At 40.7% G+C, this 19390-nt stretch overlaps 1 protein-coding gene across 21 annotated transcripts in view; it reads right to left on the bottom strand.

Moving 5' to 3' along the window:
- Positions 1-4054: 4054 nt before the first annotated feature.
- The window catches only part of DYNC1I1 (dynein cytoplasmic 1 intermediate chain 1), a 184051-nt gene continuing 168715 nt past the window's right edge, over positions 4055-19390 (bottom strand). For all 21 annotated transcript variants that reach the window (XM_021538380.4, XM_021538382.4, XM_021538378.4 and 18 more), the window contains one exon: positions 4055-5011. In XM_021538380.4, coding sequence (XP_021394055.1) covers positions 4901-5011 — 111 coding nt within the window. In that variant the 3' untranslated portion in view covers positions 4055-4900. The remainder of the gene's footprint in view (positions 5012-19390) is intronic.

Raw genomic sequence — 19390 nt, 5'->3', positions numbered from 1 at the left:
TCTATGTGTGCATAGGTGTCACACGGCCTGCTGCTGAGATCCTCTCCAGTGGCACAGGGATGATCAGGAATCCTCCAGCTTTGCTGTTTAAACACTGCTGTGAAACTCAAGACTGTTTTTGTTTAAATATTTGCCGTTTTTTGCATAAGCTAGAAGGCGATTTCCAGAGCTAGTGATCATTTGTCAGCTATTTAATGGCTGAGAATATACAAATCTCAAGACGTTTATATTTTAAGTGTCTCCAGAGACCTTCAAACACATCAAATAACACAGAAGCAGCCTGGGATGAAGTGGTTTCTTTAATGCCACATGTCATGTGGTGGTTCTGCTTTCTGCACGGTGGGCAGTGGATAACTCAGGCTGTGAGACTGTGCAGCCTCCCCTCGTGCTGAACACGGGATATCATCAAAGTGTCTGTTGCCCTTCAGAGAGATGACATTTCAGGTGTAGTAATGATTTTAACTTCTCCTTGAGCTGTTCCTCATCACACCAGGAAGCAGTACTGTCACTTCCAAGATTCATTCCAGCTGCTGTAGTTACATTGCCTGGCCTTCCTCACACCCCAGGCTGTGCAGACACTGTGTACCAGACATGGTGGTGTTACTTCAGAAGTATCTTTGCTTATGACTTTGAAGGAGAACTGGTCCTGTGAGCTTCCCAAAGACAGGTGGCTACTCTATAGCACCCTTAGGCACCGAGTCCTGCCTTTGGAGAGTGTCCTTTGTCACTGGCCAGTGGAGACAATCCCACTCCATGTGGGATGCTGTTTTGCTCTGTGAGGGATTTCCTCACAGTCTTCTGCCATGCGTGCTTTTTATCTACAGTTGCTAAAACTCTTAGGAGCTTTTTCTACCTGTCTTGTGTGAAAGAACCTATTCCTAGTTGTTTCCATAGCCCTAGAGATGCAGGCTCTATTTGTAGTGTGCAATTATGATATTCCAGGGTGTGGTAGGGGCTCTGATGTTTTCAGAAGTAGCAAATGTTTGGGGCATTGGTTTTGAGACTCAGGAGGAAACACTTTCCATCTTGGAAAATTTCTTATGGAGCACTTTCTGAGTACCCTGTAGAAAAAGCTGCAGCTCTTGAATCGTTGCAACACAGTGCCATTTGTCCTGCATGCTTTTTCTCTTTGAAGTAATAAACTGCAGGTAATTCTGTGGAGTCTACTCTTAGCAGCAAAGACTTGCTCTGACAGCCTTTCCATGGAGATATTTGTGGTGTTCCCAGACTTCAGAGGTAGCCTACTTCACCTGCACCTTTCAAAGATCCGCTTGATCCAAGTGCTGTTATTTACAGATGAACCTGGCATTCCAGCCCCATGCTCAGTTTTGTGTGTCCTGGTGAAATTCCAGGTTGGCCAGTGCTGTGCATGAGTTCTTTCAGTATATCCTGGCTATCATCTTTCTCTATTAGCACAAGGTCTCTTGAGCAAAGTACATGTCATAAAGGTGAAGAATCCTGCTTCACCTTTCAGCTAATGCCTCCAGCTCCCAACCCCAGTGTTACCTGTCATGTCTCCCCATGTCTTTTCACAGCTCTTTTCAGAACAACTCCCACGTCCCTGGCCACATCATTCCTCTGCCTCGTGCCTGTGCTGGCATAGCTCTGATCCTTGGCACTGAAATCAAGGGAGACTCTGGACTTTCCTTCAGTATAGGAGAGTTGTCCCTTCCTCACGTACCTCACAGTCCCGTCCTCCATGCTAAACCTCAATTTAGCCTCTTCTGACCACTAGCCTACTTCTGCTGTAGTTGGGTTTGAATTTTCTGACCTCTGTGGTTCAGATGCGCTCTCCAGCTCAGTCTGAGCACAGTTTGTCCTTCACAGAAAGCTCACTTGCAATGGCTCTAAAAGAGCCAGGTTGTCTTCTGACCCATTCCACACCCAAAGCAGTCATGGCAGCATCCTGGCAGTGCTAGAGCGTAGGACATAACCCTTCATGTTCTTCTTTCTCTTCTCTGGATATTTGTAGGCAAAAGAGACAAGGGAAGATGATTTCTTTTTGCTGAAATTAAAGGATAATTTTGTATTTATTTCCCTACTGGACTGATTCTGAGTCATAAGGGCTGTTTTAGAAAGCCAGTGAAATGCAGCTGTTTGTTTAGCAGCAGGAAAATCAAACAAACAAGAAGTGTGGGAGATTCCTGGAAGGGCAGCAACAAGGGCAGGTCAGAAACTCCACTGCAGGATAATCACAAGCAGCACAAGGGAAGTAAATGCTTCTTGTTCTTGGGTGCTTTTCATCTGCTTCAGCTGTGTGAAATTACTCTTTCATGTTATTGCTCTGTATATACAAACCTAGTGATTTCTGTGGAAATTCACGTTTTTCCTTGTTTCCTCTGTGTATACTGTTGAACCCCACATACCACAAAAAAAAAAGAAAAGAATTTCAAAAATGGACTTTGGTCATACTGATTATCACACAGCAGCAACTGCTGAAGCGCCATGAAGCTGCTCTTAACACTATTTCAGAAGCTATTAAAGCTATAAAGTAGAGAGAACTTGGACATGAACATGCAGGACCCCCCTCAGGTTCCAAAAGCTGAACAGTAATATGGAAAAAGCAGAAGCAAATTTGCCAGCTGTTTCCACTGTACTGATTATGACGAATGGGAGACAACATGGGCTGCATGCCCTTCCTGTGTTACACCACAGGCACTCTCAGATGGTGTCCTCACACTTTGCAGTGTGCAGCTACTACACTGGGTGGAAGGGTAGTGGGTTCCCAACCTGTGCCTCCCATGATGGCAGTACTTTGCTGTGTATCCACCTGTGCATATATTCCTGGTCTTGTGACCCACTGAGAACCAAGTGTGCCGCCTTCTCTTCCCCTCTACACCATGTCTGCCTCATCCATATATAGACAACATTTATGGTTTCTGAAAACAGGCCAAAACTGGGGGGAAAAACCCAGAGATTATATCCAAACTGCTCCTTTACAGTCATTTCACCTGGCTGTTTGTTAGTATTCACCATTAAGCTACAGAAGTGCTGCAAGTGCTACACTGGTTCTTCAGGACAACTCCCAAAGCACCCAGGGGAGCAGCAGGAACAAAATGTTCTCTAACACATAACTCCCATTTCAGGGAACCACCCCAAAATGACTGATATATCTCTGCTGTGTAGTAGGCCTTCTGGGAGAAGATTCTCCCCACAGCCCAGTGGCAGGACACTTCCATGGGCACTGGGAGATAGCTGCAGGTTCCACCATGAAGATGAAAACAGCCCCTGCACTCTCAGAGGGAGGTGCCTCTAACCACCAAAAGGATAAGGGAAATACAGCCTTTCCAAAGGGTTCCTTTTCTCAGCCTGTTCTTTAGCAGCGCAGACTTCCCAGTGCTTCTGGATTGGGCCATAGCCCTGAACATGATCAGATGATGAGTCCATTCTTCAACATGACTGCCCAAAGACGAGATGTGGCAACAAGATGGGAAACCTAATATACAAGGTCTTTCTTGTCAAACTTGCAGTGTTTCTTGCTAAAATGGTTTACCTCCATGCCCCTAAATGTGAACCCCTGCTAAACCCAGATGTCAGAGCTGTCCTCTGGCTCAGCACAGTGTTGTGACATGGATGGATCAAACAGCCTCACCACAACATCCATCTGAGCCACAGCACTCAATGAGACCAGTCTGCACTGTTTCTTTGCTCACGCCACAAGAGATTGTCATGAAGGAACTTGTTCCTCTGTCCCCTGTCTCAACCAGTCTCTCAAGACAGGCCAAGGAGGCCTTGTCTCTCCTACTCCTTTTCTTTCAGCACATATAGCAGCATGCTGCTGCTCTGTGTGTGCAGGTAAGCATGGAGGGAAAGTAAAAATTAGCCCAGAAGCTGACTTGTAAAGCTTAGTGCTTGCCCATGGAAAATTAGTAGCAGGGTCTGATCCACACAGGTCCATTACTGGGCAGTCCCAATGCTGAAGGTATCTATTCACAGACCAGCTGCATGAGTTTTCTGTGTGTCAGGGCACTCACATCGACCCTGTGCCTCACCAGTGACTGGTAATGAACACGCTGAGCACTGCTGGCAAAGAAAGATCAACCACACCGCAACAGAACAGGCCTGATATATTTTATTGGCAATACTGGTGTCATACTTGGGAACCACAACCCTTTGTCAGACTATTAGTGTTAACTTGCATGACAAGTATCAGTGACCAACTGTATCTGAAATATAGTTGAAGTGCCTAGAAATAATAGGCATCTTTAAAAAAAAGGAAAGGGAGCTCATTCCATCCACTCAAGCCAACCTTTATAGATCTTACATCTTAGGCACAACTGATGTACTGTAATTGTTACGTGGACTTTAATGTAACCTCTACAGCAGCACACAGACAATGCAGTTCTCTCATTATGCACATGCTTTAGGATCGTTTATTTTAATGCTTTCAAATAAATATGTTCCATGCAGCACACCGCAATAAATAAGGAGCAGCAACTTTCGTATAGTACATCCATTCATAATGTAAGTCACCATGTGATACACCACATCTAAAGTCTTTGGCCCAGTCCCATACAGTGAAGCACACCACATCTGCACATAATCATATCTGGCTTCATATGGATTTAATAGGACTATGCCAGAAGGGCAATGTGAGCACAAGTTTAACCAGGGGTTTCTAGCTATTAAATACAGCTACTAAGTAGTTAAAAGGCAACAACTAAACCCATAAAGGGTTGATTTGTCTTTTCTTTCTTACTTTTTAGACAGAAATATAAAGTATGAAAATGCTCTGGATATTTTCAGCCTTGTGTAAAGCAGTGTGATTAATATGGAATGCTTTGAGCAATACTGGCATGTACACTGGCATCAAAAGCCACAGCAAGACTGACTCTGACACTGAACACTGGCGTACTCAGCGGGAGGAGCTGCTGTTCTGGCGGGCGCTGCTCCTCTCCCTCTATGCCGAGAGCTCCACCGCCCCCTCTTCCTCGCTGTCGGCTCGGTTGGCGCGGATCTCCACCAAGGTCCGGGCAAAGCGCGTCCACTCGTCGTTGTGCGGAACAGCCAGCTGCAGGACAAACCAGCAGAATTCATTAACACACTGGCGGTGCAGGACTGGTTCTCGCCCTGGCCCAAAATGAGGCACCTCCTTTGAGGAGAGCTCCTACCATAATCAGCACAGCGGAACACATGAAGCACCAAGGCAGTGCCTCACCAACCCGCCGGGAGCTGCTACCTGAGAAGTGTGGCCAAGTTCACATGGCACATCTGGCAGTTTCCTACTCAAGTATCAACTAAAAGGAGCCTTTGGTCAGTGGCAGGGCAAAAGGCTTTATCTGCTTGATTTCGTAGGGCTGCTACAAAATCTACCCTTGCTTAAAATATTTCAGATTTTCCCAACAACAGCAAGGCCTCGCTCTCTACAAGTACTCACACGTATGTTTCACTTTACATACACAAGCTGGCCGTTGGCAGTCAGCAAGCCTGTATCCAAGTGTAATTCTTTGCAGGACCCAGGTCAGTGTGCACAAGGTAACAGAGCTTTTAAAACACTCTGTTGAAACTATCTTCCTGAAGTTCATTAAAGCTCTAAGTAGTAAAATAAATATATTGTGTTATTTTAGTTACCCTCCTCTATGTCAAGGAATTCACAGTTACAGGACATGCATTACAATGTGAATGTTATACCAACTGGATACTGCATTACTAGTCTGATTTTTTTATATCATCATGCAAGATCCATTTCCATTTAATACCATTGATGTTTCTAATGAAGAACTCTTGAACATTAGGCTTCAAGAGGGACATGTAATCTAAACAGCTGAACTTCCAGACAAAATGCTTTAGTGCTATGGCAAAATAATACTGCAGTCATATCCAGCTGGATCCAATACTGCAATTTCTGGAAGATAATGCAAGCTGGGATTGAGATAATTAAAAAGAAGGAAAAAAAAAAAACCCAAAACTAAACACCAAAACAAAACAAGCAGTTTTCTCAACTTTGTTTTCATTAAGCCAAATTCCAGAAAACAGCAACAAGCATCTACATGATCCATGCAAGTTTTACTTGCCCTCCTGATCATGTCCTGCATATAATATGAAAGAATAACTGTTCCAAGACATTACACAGTGCTTGGTACTGAAGAAGGCAACTGTTTTGGAAACTACAGGAAACTATAATAAACTGCTGTCCACCTTAGCAAATGGATGCCTTTGGACTGAAGAATGGGTATAACCACAGCTAATCCAGTCTACCCAGTATTTAATCTGAACTGACTTCAATATTTTAATACACCACAAGAAGTGTCAAGAAGATGGTCAGCTAACTGTGTCCATGTGCACCAGTAGGTCATAGGTGCCCATGAGGCATATGATACATTGTACTGGAAAACAGTCAAATTATTCTCTTCTAGTTGCATCTTGACTGGATACACAGAATTGGAGACTAAGACAAACACCTGTTACATGACCCAGATGAGGAAAGAGCTTGTGTGTATGTCCAAGATTACCTGCTTGTGAAAGCTCCACATATGCTACTGCAAGTGTTAATCATATGGCCAGGAATTTGCAATACAAGATCTAAACATCTCTGTATCTCACTGGTGATTATCAAGTTTTTTTAAATTTTTCTTTTATCTAGCTTTGCCTCTGCATCCAGCATTTTGCAGAAAACACAGTGTTTTTTTAACTCTTCCCATGTATTACACATGTATTATACATATATTAGTGACTGAGTTACATTATATAGGGCTGGTGTGCAAGTTTGGGATTTACAAACAGTTTATACTACAGTTAGCATTAGCTGAGGCTACAGACTGAGAAATGCAACCTGTGAAAAAGCCATCTCAGCCCAGTTAATACAGCATTGCTGCAGTCTCTGGGTCTTCCCTTCTTTGCCTTCCACTTCTGGCATTTTTCTCCTTTACTTCTCCCAGGAATGGAGACCAGAGTTACAAGAGTGAATCATTTTAGACAGCTGTCTCTCATGCTCACATACACAGATGTGGATCTGGGATGGTCTATACTTGAAAGAGCACTCTGTTTTTTAAAAATCCTTCAGCAGAAGGAACTGTAGCACCAGAAGAGAGGTCAGTGCATCAGCTCACAAGCACCTGTAGCACGTTTGGCCAACAGCCACACACCTAGACTGGCTTCTGTATGGTAGTAAGGGGCAGTGCAGAGATCCTCATATCAGAGATGGAACCAAAACCAGACATGCAACCATCTCCCTATTATTACTACATGTCCTAAAAGATTTCATTTTTTCTGACTACCATTTGTCAAACTCTTAAATGAAATGAGTCTCACTAATTTCAAGTAGAAAAATCTTTAAAGTGGAGCAATATCCTAGGCAAAGGACTTTCTGAATTTAATAAAGCATCACTGCTCCTTGTCTTCTAAAGTCTTTAACAGCATTACATTGTATTAAGTGGCTGAAAAAGAAAATATGTCATTCTAAAGAAAAAAATCTATTTATGACATTGAGATAATTTAATTGCCTTTACTCCGCATCATGGCGACAGACAAATAAAATCAAAGTCCAGACTCTTAAAACAACTTGGTATCTCAAACTTGAAGTGTCTCCCCAGGAATGTATGCATTACATGCATTATTTTTAGCTGACAGTGTTAGCAAGGTCTGGGTCATTTCTAGTGACTCAGTTCACAAAGCAATTAATGACTGAAGTCAATACCTTTAGCACAGAGGAAAAAATATTCAATGCCCACATGCAACATAATTCCTTACAACTTCATCTTATTTTACCTTATTTAATCTCAAGCACTGCATCACGCTTTCAACAAGGGGCCAATCCTGCTAACAGACTGTTAGTAGAATAAACCTCTCTAATATAAATTCCTCAGGGATGCAGAGGGAAGCCATGGCAATAATAAAGTCAAAGGAAAAATTGTCCTTTACCCTCCAAACCCCTTCTTTCTGCAAAGGCCCCAGTACTTAACCACAATAGTTATACAGGGAAAGACCACAAATAAAAACAAAAGTATCCACAAACTCAAATTCAAATTCTTCTCTGGATTAATGTTCCCCTTCCAGTCATTTTCCATTCCAGCTCCTTCATCTGGGCGCATTGACACCCACAAGTGCTGGAGATCTGAGTCTATCTGTGGGATCTCCCTTTCAGTTTTTCTGCACATGTTTTTTCTGCAAACACCATGGCAGAGGTGGAAAAAATGAGGAGATACTCCATAGAGGAAGGGCAGAGGTTTGAGCTGTCTGGGTGTTCCTCACTCATGTGGCAATTTCTCTGTCCACTTCCAGTTACTACAAAGCAGCATGTGTTATCTTTCATGTCATCATGTTGATGCAGGGTAGAAATGTTCACCAAAGCACAATAATTTAATATAATAACTTATTTGGGTCAAGTAATTTGAATGAACTGATGCTAAGGTATGGAGTAGAACAAGAACATAAGAACTATTAACTGTTTTCCTCTGATCCCTTTTAACAGTGAAAGGTGAATGCTACCCACACCTAATTAATTGTCTGAATTATTCATGCTGCTTTTGCTTTAACTTCATGGTATGTTTAGGTTGCATCAGGAGTAATTCTAACGAGGAAAACCAGTATTATCTATGAAAAATGGCTGCTAGGATCTTCCTAACAAGCATCCATCCTTGCCTTGCTGATGTGTCACCATTTTACATGATTTATCCAGTAAACAACTGAACTGTATCTCACAGAGCTCTTGAACCTTCTGAAGCTTGTGTTTCTTGAAAGATCCCTCTAGCCAAGCATTTCATTTACCTGTGAGCTTTCCTGCCCTAAAACGTGCCCCACTCCCCCCTAGGACTGACCAAGAAGATGGTTTATGTGCATCTGGTAGGCATGGGACAGAGTGCCCCACCCCTGAGGCTCACCAGGGAGCACAGGCAGCACCAGGCATGTGAACTTCACCAAAACCAGCTTCCTTCACCTTCTCCTGGAGCCAGAGACTTCCTCTGTGCGCAGATCTTCCAATCCATGCACCAGAGATTTGACAAACACAAGCTGTATTTCTGTGTTTTCCTAGAATCTGTGCAATTAGCAATTTCACTCAACACTGCTACTCTGAAAATTGTGACAGAACTCAGGAAAAGGAGATGCCCTGACCAAACATCTCTTGATACTGTCAGAGTTCTGAGTCAATCCCAGCAAGCAGAAAAGGAATAAAAAAACAGAGCCTGAAGATACAAATCAACATCAATTTCATTTTCAGATAAATTAACACCTTCTAGTACATTTACTCTTTAAAGTTAGGGAAAAGGAAAGAAAAGTAAAAGGAAAAGAAGAAAAGGAAAAAAGCAGAGAAGGAGAGATTTTTTGAGACAAAACTCCCAAATATTTGAATGTGCCTTTTAAAGGAATCTATCCAGATGGTTGAAACAAGATATTACAACATATTTCAAGACTTTTGTGTATTTCCCTCCTATCAATCTTTTTTATGGCTGAGAGTGTTTCAGCTGAATTTGTCCAAATCCCTGTATAGCTTCAGTTTCCCTAAAAAAAACACTTTCCAGCCAATTAATTATTCATTGAGGATATTTCACTTTACTACTGGCTCCTTGCCTTCCCTGAAGCTCTAAATCTTTGGGATGGGAGAGTGGACAGACTCTTCCTGTCTTCATCCCTCTAAGCTCTTGTCCATCACAGCTCTCCTTTGAGGGCAGTGGACTCTCCTGAGAAGGAATCAAAATGCAAATTCAGCTGCAGCAACCACCCCCACTTCAGACGACCCAGTGTTCTATAAGCTCAAAGGGAGCACAGTTGTCTGTGTTGAACCTGTTCCATTTCCTTCTAATGACTGTACCTCATGGGCGTATTTACCTGTCACTGAGACTCTAGCTCATAACCTGCAGCACTGATCACTGCTGAAATAATGGTGTGATCCCAGCCACCAGTTTAGTAGTCACTGTTTTATGGCTTCACCTACAGCTCAGAAGCCTCAAAGCAAAAACAGCCATGGGAAGAACCTCCTCAGCATTGTCATTGACTGTGAGTTTGTTGTGAAGGGGCAAGGTTTTCCAGCCAGCACGGCCTGCAATGCTTCTGACCCACATGGACACAGGTGTAAGTGGAGAATCTGACAACGAGCAGCTACACCACGGCTCGGAAGATCTGCAGAGGCTGCGGCTGCAGCCGCCCCGCGCCGCCCTAGTGCCACACACTGTTTTCAATTACCAGTTCCAGACGAGCCGGCATGGTGGTCCAAGACACACTCCAAGGGTGATAGCAGCTCCCAGTTCAAAAATCTGTGACCCATTCAAACATTTTGTGGAAGCACAATGCTTTCTTATTTTTGGGTGAAGAACAAGCTTGTTCTGATCTAAATTGATATCTTCCTTATAGCTAATCACCGTGCTCGAGAAGGTCAGATAGGTTCTGATTAACACGCATCTTTTGTTAGTTACATTTGGGTTTGTTGCTGTTTGGAAGCAAAAGGTGATCTTATTTTAGACAATTCTGTTTACTTGTCTCTGCTACCACAGAGCTGTATATGCCATAAAATCTCATATATAGCAGGGCAAATAAAAACTATGTAAAAATTGATGTTCTAAAATAGCCTGTTGCTATTACAATTTTTTAGAAAGGCAAGTTAAAGCAATCTCTATGAAGAGACAGCTAATTAAAACTAACAAAATACTCAGATTATTCTGAGTTTCTGACAAGTCTGGTGAACTAGTGACTAAACTCTCATGCTTCACACTAAGTTGTGTATGTGGCTTATCACCATTTTAGTATTCCTTCAGTTCAGTTTAACAGCACCATCAAATAAACATAGTTTCAGGCAAATGTAGTTTCAGCTGTATTTTCTCTGAGCAAAATTTTTTCTGACCTATATTGTCCGTGTAAGTGCTGAAAAGAAATCTGTTGCAAATACTTCAAGCAATGGATTAACATCTGAATGCAGTTATGACATTGTAGGTAAAAATGTGTTTCATCATGATAAACTATTTGACTTGATGATTTCTAAAAAAGTAGAACAACCACTTGATCTCATTTTCTGGGTAAAAGACAGCACTTGCAGAATGAGGATCGCAAATCTCTACAAACAATAATGAACAATTAGTTCCTCTTTCAGAACTGATCCTATCTTCTGGAGTTCAACAGATGTTTTTTCACTATTGTTAACATGGAAACAGATATGAAAATGTAAATATCAAGTATCTTGATACACACATACAGCAGGCAGGAACACACCTATTCTGGCCCTGGTCTTGCCCCCCAGAATCAATTACAGGCTGCCTTTGATATTTTTCTCAACCTATATGGATATTTTATTTCCTGAAAAAGCCTATATTTTTTCAGGCAACACCCTATGCCACACACATGGATGGAAACAAAGTGGGAGGTAATATGCAGTGAAATGGCCACCAAAGTAACCAAGAGCACCCTCTCCACATAACTCAAGTACCACTGTGTTTAACTCTTGGGAGAGCCGAGCATCACTGTTAACAATGGATGAAACCACTGGCAGGAACTCAAACCCCACATACTGCATGCAGATGATTTTAATAAGATACAGTGTTTAGACCACAAAGGATACACTCAAGAGTAGCTCTATATATATTTGTTTACTTAATTGAAGGGGTGGAATACCATAGGCAACCTAAATACTGCATTTATTCTATGCACAGCAGTCAGTCTAGTGTCACAGACACAATATACACCACCCTTCTATGAAGTTAATTACTTAGCCCTCATCTGGATTAATGTCTGTTGTGATTTATTTCTTCGCAATTCGCCAGCAGGGTCTGATTTAACTAGTGCTGCCTTAGTAAAAAAACCACAAAATATTAGCTTATATCAAAACCCCCCAATGTAAACAAAAACTGAATCAATTTTCAGTAAACTCTGACTTTTTTCTTCTAACGAGAACAGTAACTTCTGAATTGTTACACAGCTGATGCCAAATTATGTTTTGAATACCAAGCTAACAATAGTGTTATTTTAATAATTTATATGTAATGTGCAAAGATATGCTGTACAAAGGGCCTACATAGGAACTGAACATTTGAATGCTCATTACGTCTGTTCTAAACTTAGTACTCTTTGTCTGCATCAGTCATCCTGATGCCAGTCTAACAGGAGAACAAAATAAAACATAGCCTATAAATTATACATACATGACACATAAATGCATGTTAACAGAACATTAAGACTGCAGACTGTAACACTTCAAAGATAGGAAATGTCAGAGTTAAGACTAACTCCCTGAATTTGAGCATGTTATTAATTTTGTCTTATGGTACTGTCTTTAATCTTAAAAAAAAAAAAAAAAAGTAAGAAACAACAAAACCTGTGCTAGAAGCAAACACCAATTATGGAAAACTTCAGCCTGAAGTATTACACCTTGATAGGGCATATAGAAAAGAAAACAAGGAAGTGGGAAGTGTCCTTAATTGCAGACAATTGCAACAGTTCCACCTCCAAAACCAAAGTTGGCTTAAGTTCTCCTGAATTAACTAGAAGGAATGATGTCCAAACTATCAAACAGGTAATGTCTCCCTCAACTAATGTATCAAAATGCTGCACTTGATATTGACTACAGAGGATAAAACGTTCAGTAATCATCAGTCATCCTGAAAGAGTTGACTTGAAATTGAAATTTCAAAAACTTGTATTTCCTTAAATCACTTCTTATTTTTAAAATACTATGGCTGACTACACGTTTATAGCTTGCTCTTGAGCCCACTGCTTTCACCAGTCATATTGGGATGAGCCTCTCTTACACATTTCTCTGGAGGGATACTTCCAGTGGCAGAGAGGTTTGGCCTGTAAGTCCTTGGAAACAAAAGGGTAATCAGCAGAAAGAGCAGAAAGACCGTCTGCCATGCTTGAGGAAAGCTCTCAATTTTGCTTCAACAGAGGTGTGCCCTAAGTAAGAAAGTCCTTGCAGTTCCTGCCATTTCACTTCTTCTGTAATGCCATCAATTTACAGGTGGACCAAGAAAACCAGTGAGGCATGCTGCCTGCCCTTCACCTCCCACGGGGATCTCAGCCCTGCTCCAATTGTCATTTCTCAAAGTCACCGAAAAGTCCTGGAATTTTTTACATGCGTTTCAGGACATTTAACATTTGCAGCTAAGGCATCAGGATTCTTCCTTTACTGAATATGTTATCAGTTGTCATCATTGCACAAGAAAGCCTAAAAATACCAAATGAACTAAACTAGACGGTAAGGAGCCTTTGACCTGTTCTTTCCAATACCTACTATTTTTTTTTTTTTTTTACTGACAACTACATTGATTGAAAGAATGGGCCCATCGTTCTCACTTGAAATACCAGAGCTTCAGCTTGTGGGGTAGCTGCACTGGCAATGGTGCCTCCCTGGAAGTTCAGCTGAGTGAAGGACTGTTGCCTCAGGGAAGAAATAAATCATACTCAGCTCAGCTTGCTTCCCATCCAGACCAAGCTGGCCATGTCCATGACATGATTCACGCCAGGAAACCTGTCAGAACAGGAACTCTAAAGGACTTCTGCCACAGCTTCCTGGCTCTCAGTTGGCAAATGGACTCTCACCATAGCAGCTTATAAACTGCTCAAAGATTTTAGTCAGCAGGAGAGTTGCTGCCTTCTCTGAGATTTTGTATACATCCCATTATTTTCAAGAGCTCACCCATCATGAAATAGCAGTGGGTTTTATTTTGTTGGGGTTTTTTTTTCCATTTCAGACACAGATTCTTCCATCCTTTTAAACACTGCAGTATAGATTTCACATTTAAATTAAACACAGAATATAGAATTTTAGCTACAAAATAGGATGTATTAAGGCCCAGAGTTATCCTCAGTTGATATTTTAGCTCTTACTCTCCAAGTCACGAATTAAGTATTTTTTCATATTCAAAATACAGACCATTCTGTAATCCATAAAGACTGAAAACATAGTTAAGGATTCTCAAAATGAAAACTGCTACTGGATGTGACAGGTTGAAACCATAGAAGCCCCCTGAAAAAAATAATTATAAAAAACAGCTCTTGTCTCAGAAGTGTTTTAATACCACAATGGTGAGTCATGAATTTCTGTGAAATTTGCAAATTGCTGCACACAAACTGAGCTTAAACTAAATTTCATACTTGGCAATTTTCCTCTTCCATACTCTCTGCTACTTAAAGCTATGGATATTTTTCAGTAACACTTTTTTTTACATCAGAAAGAGGGTAAAAAATTTCAGAGAAAATGTCACCCAACAGACTATCTAGATATTTAAAATACATACTCTGTGACACACTAACATGTATTGACTACAGCTGTGCTCCCCCACAGTGTTCCACAATACAGGGTTAGGATGGGGGCAGACCAGCTAAAGCTGAGACCACTGTCTCAGCTACAGCTAACAGAGAAAGCCTGGACCAAGATTCTCTTTTCCACTAAGCCTCCTGACAAGCCTTTAGGAGAAGCAGTAACTGAGGAAATACTAGTGAAGCCCGAGCAGTATCCATGTGGACAGACATCTGTCCTTCTCTTTGCTCTTTACAGAGCTTCCCAGCTCAGCAGGAAAATACCAGCAGGGAGACTGTCACACACAGCTCTCCCTTTTCCCCCTCCTGCAGGCTGCACTGTGCAGAAAGGGAGTGATCTCTTACAGATTCTCTTCTGCTGCTCTCATCACTTCTTTATCTGAGTGCCTTCCAATAGTGCATTAAGCTACATCATTAACTCCTGTCACATGTAGCTTGTTCTCTCTGATCCTCTCTGCAGGGGGAGGATCTGGGCCTTTGCAAAGGAAAAGGAAACATAAGTCAGCTTTAAAAGTAGTGTGCAAATGAATAAAAAGAACTAGGGGCCAGAATTCTGTTGGTTGGTTGACTGGGTTTCCTAAAGTGTTTATTTCATATGATGAGAAGTTGAGTAATTCTAAAAGATATTTGTATCATATTGGAAACTCAATCTTTTTTATCTGTGAAATTCTCTGGGCAGCTACTAAGCTGTCTCTGGAGAACTGCTGAAATATTTCATCTAAGCAAGTGGAAGCTAAAAATAAAGAATAAACTGAATTTTTAAGATGAGCATTTAAAACCACTATCCTTTCAGTCTGTTTTCACTAATACACATTTAATTTCACTATCTAATCAACAAATGAGGAAAACAGACATTTTCATGAAAAATCTGACACTTCCTCCTTTAATTTGAACAAGTAACATTCAGATAGTAAAATGGAAGTAGAATTTCATGTCCATTTATCTAGAGAGAGAAACAAGAAACTGTTGTTGCCAGGAACAAACAAACATCTGAGCATGGGCAGGAGAGTGACCCTGTACACCAGGTGTGACCCACTTCTGCATCAAACATAAGAACATCATAAAATCCCGGGGATAGACTCCACTTTGAGAGGATGTCTGAAACATAGAGAGATCTGTACCACCATCTCTACCCACTCTGGGACTTCTGCCTTCTTTTAATTTTTGACTCGAATACATGGCCAGCTTGCAGCCACTTGCACTGGTGGCAGCATGTCGTCAGCTCCACTAGGTCTCCTCCTCTGGCCCCAAGCACTCTGCAAGAACATGGAACATCTATATTGCCATCAGGCTCATGCTTCCCTGGCTTAGTCACACCAAGTTCTTCTTGGTGTCCCTTTCTACAGACTACTCTCTTCTCCCAGTAACTCACATCCATATCCCTCTCTGACACATTTTAAGAGTTCTTTTTTAAACATAAGAGTAAGGGATTTTCTACTAACAGTGCAAGTAGAATATGACCTGGAGGAGATAAATGGGGGGGAACAAAAGGAAAAAGAAATAACAGAAGGTGGATGAGAGGCTGCTTTTTTTACAACCAAAGGTGCAAAGAGCATTTGCAAAGTTTTGATCTTTTAAACCACACTGGTTTTATGAAGCTGTTTTGTAGGTCTGAAGCCCACGATGAGGGAGAAAGAGAAGGGCAGAGAGCCCGTGATGCCACATGATATGCAAGAGGTGACAGTGAAAGGGAAGCACGAGGGCCCAGGCTGGCACGAGATAAAGATCTCCAATCCTCAGTAACTTGCCTTAGGTAACTCAGATTAATTAGATCACGGCTCAGTTTTCCCTCTTGAAACGTACTTCCCTAATAAAGATTGTTATTAGGAACATAAGCCTCCATTCCAGCTTCTTAAAGTACCCAAACAGACTGAAATAACAAGGTAACTCATATCCCTTTCCATTTGTTATCAGACTAATACAACCTCACTGACAAGCAAACGGCGATCAATAGGTGTCTATAGGGAAATTTATACTCAGAGGTATAAACTTATGCATCTCTATATATGGATGTAGCTAAGCCTCTTTTTAAACTGTAGAAGTATATAAACACTTGGTTTTAACTTATCAACATAACATTGCTTTTCTACAGAGGAATAAACCAGAGCTTACATAAAGACCTCAAAGCGGTCACAGTAACCTAAAGTAATGAATATTGTAATGAGAAACACAAGTATTTAGGGTGATAATGACTGGACTTTGCTCTACTTAGATCAGCTCACCCCCTATGGAGGCTACCAAAGCTTAAAGATTTTATCACCCTAGTAATCAGCAATGGGTAATGGCCTTCATAAAACACAGTAATTAAATTGACTGATTTCAAACTAGTGCATTTTTTTCATTAGGGAGTTCTTATTTAACCTACTTCAAAAATCCCTTTATGAATAGAGACTGTATCAGTCAAAATTGAAATGATGAGGGATGAGGAGCTTGTTCTGCTCAATATTTCAGACATTATTCAAGTAAAAAGCTGAAGTTCCTAGTATTTTATTTTTTAATCTCTAAATGCTTCCGGTTTTAAAATCTTTCAACTTATAAAACTGGGGGAAAAGAGGAAGCAAATCAAAACCATAGTTCTTTACATTTTCCAACAACTCTTAAGAGATTCTGCTTTGTTAAAACATGTTTTTAAAATTCTCTGAGGCCAGGGTTCCAACCTCCCTAGCAGAAATATCAATGGTGAAATTTAATTATCCTTTATGCCTGGATTGAGCGTGTTGTTGTAACTACTGTGTCTTACTTAATCTTTGAATGTTTTTGAATAAAACTTGGTTGTAAGCACAACCCCTTATTATTGCTCAAATTTGCCTTCATGTTATGTGTGTGAGCCATTAATCTGTGTTCCAAGAATACTTGTAACTCAACACAGATTTTAAAATAAAATGTTTTATGGCGAGTCTCGCTTTTGTGGCAAAAACATTTCCCAACTCAATATATGCTCTACAGAAGCTTTATGATGGCAAAAGCAAACCTACTAGAAAATATACCTGGAAAACTACATGACACAAAACCTGCTTCATACTTATTTCTCTGGGCTACAGCAGCTTTTATCTGCATGAAAGAGATGCTGGATATGTGTTTTCCATGTGAAATCTACAATGAAACACAGAAATCACAAGACAGAAGTACAAAGTACAAATGCTTCCCTACTTTAGCCAGAAAGAAAAGTGACTCAATAGTCATGCCAAAATGTGAGAGCTGGTCACAAATATACTTTTGTTTCTGTCTAGAATCCTAAGAATCTCAGAGCAGCTGTTAAAGGCTGCTGAAATCAAAGGAAATTATATTTTACAGGCACCAGTGGGATATCCTTACTGTACCACTTCATCCATGTACTTCAGGGCAGTTACCAGCTCCTCCCTCACTGGTCATGTACTTGAAAATGAGATATGGGATTAACACTTATGATGGAGCAAATGGGGAAGTACACGAACAACCTAACACAGCAGCCCTAAAAAGGCTTAAGGCAGTATTAACTCTGAAACCTAACAAAATCACATAAACATCCATAGGATTCTGATTTCACTGCAAGGAAACAAGGATGGGGGTAATAACCATACAAAGAATACAGGTAACTGCTTTGTTGGCAGAGCCAGTCTTCCTGGATGGTCTTGAGGAAGACATTTTCTTACCTCTCTCCAGTCCACCTGTCACACTAGTTGCCTTTTAAAAGCATGACTAAAACTAACTATCTGAATGACTGCCAAAGAGATGCAGCAGTTTGTCCTAACCACTTTAGCAGAATAATGTATTGCATTATGCTCCTTGTGATTACAGTTTCAAATTCTGTGATCCTATGCTGTAAACTTGTTTTATATTTTATTAGAATGAAATAATAAGTCATTGACTCACATTTTCTATCTATGTACTCACAGTGCAAGCAGAATATGACCTGGAAGAGATAAATGGGAAAAAAAAAAAAAGAAATAATAGAAGGTGGAAGAGAAGCTGCATCTTTTACAGATGAGAAGCAAAGGTGCAAAGAGCATTTGCAATAAGCCAGGTAAGCAACAAACATGGTTGTTAGAGAATATTTATGACAGCAGGCACTGTGTAGCATCACTGAAGCGTGCACAATGGGAGCAAGCTTTCCAGAAAACGTATCTGCAAAACAGACACGCAATTAGGTCTAACTATCAATCACCTGAACATGTGAGTAAATCTACAGGCAGTGGTCCATGCTCTGTTAAAATCAGCGTCTACCATACAGAAAACTTGCTGCCCAGTAAAGAAGTCGTAAGGCCACAGGAGCTAAAATATATTATACAAACTATCACAATGATAATATGACAACTACTATGTCAGCAGAAGTTTGAATATTTAGATCTTACAGAGACTGAAGTGTATGTACAATGATTGGTTATATGTACTAGTTTAAGATCCTATCACACTGAAACAATCGGATTTTTACGTGTTTGGGTTTTTATTTCCTTTCATAATTCACATTCTTTAAAACAGTGCTTACTGATCCACAAGAGCACATCTATATGGACTGTTTAAGTCTCCTCTCTGCTGGAATTGTGTGTGTGTAACTCCCATTAATGCTAATGGGCATAAAGCACACGCATAGAGGAGAAAATAGACCCCTCACTGTGAAAATAAATGTGTTCAGTTATTTTCAGATGTGATGCCAAAATCAAACAACTAAAAGTACACAGTCAAAGGAGATAACACTATATAGACCAAAATGAAAGTATCACCATTATTTTTAACTCCCTGGTCATGGACCCTGCCATGTTCTTCATGCGTCTGACATTTCTTGTCATAAAGGCCATGACTGGATAACATATCAACATAGGTCAAATCCTGAATTCTTACACAAGTGAAAACAGCCCCGATCCCATACTTCTTACCTTCACAGAGGATGCAAGGTCAGGCTTTATGTCTTATGTTTTTCACTCAGGTCATATGTTTTCTTTTTATACCATATGGGTTAATAGCAGCAGTAAACTTTACTGCTCTCTAGGATAGTTCCTTAAAACCGTGATGAATCCATCAAAGTAAAAATTCCTACCACTTAATTTTTTCCTTAATGGTTGATAGCCTGATGTTTTCTGCTCTGATTAAAATTCACAGAGTCTATGTTGTCTAAGAAACAGGTAAGAAAAACTGTTTAACCAGTAAGAAATTCAAGGATATGCTGCTGTATTAAAATACAAATATAGCATTTTTTTCTTCTGCTGGAACCAGTGCTTTATGAGTTTACAGC

This window comes from Lonchura striata, chromosome 2, assembly GCF_050655825.1.
Source record: "Lonchura striata isolate lonStrDom1 chromosome 2, ASM5065582v1, whole genome shotgun sequence".
NCBI classification, from domain to species: Eukaryota; Metazoa; Chordata; class Aves; order Passeriformes; family Estrildidae; genus Lonchura; species Lonchura striata.
This window is presented reverse-complemented; position numbering and strand designations above follow the sequence as displayed.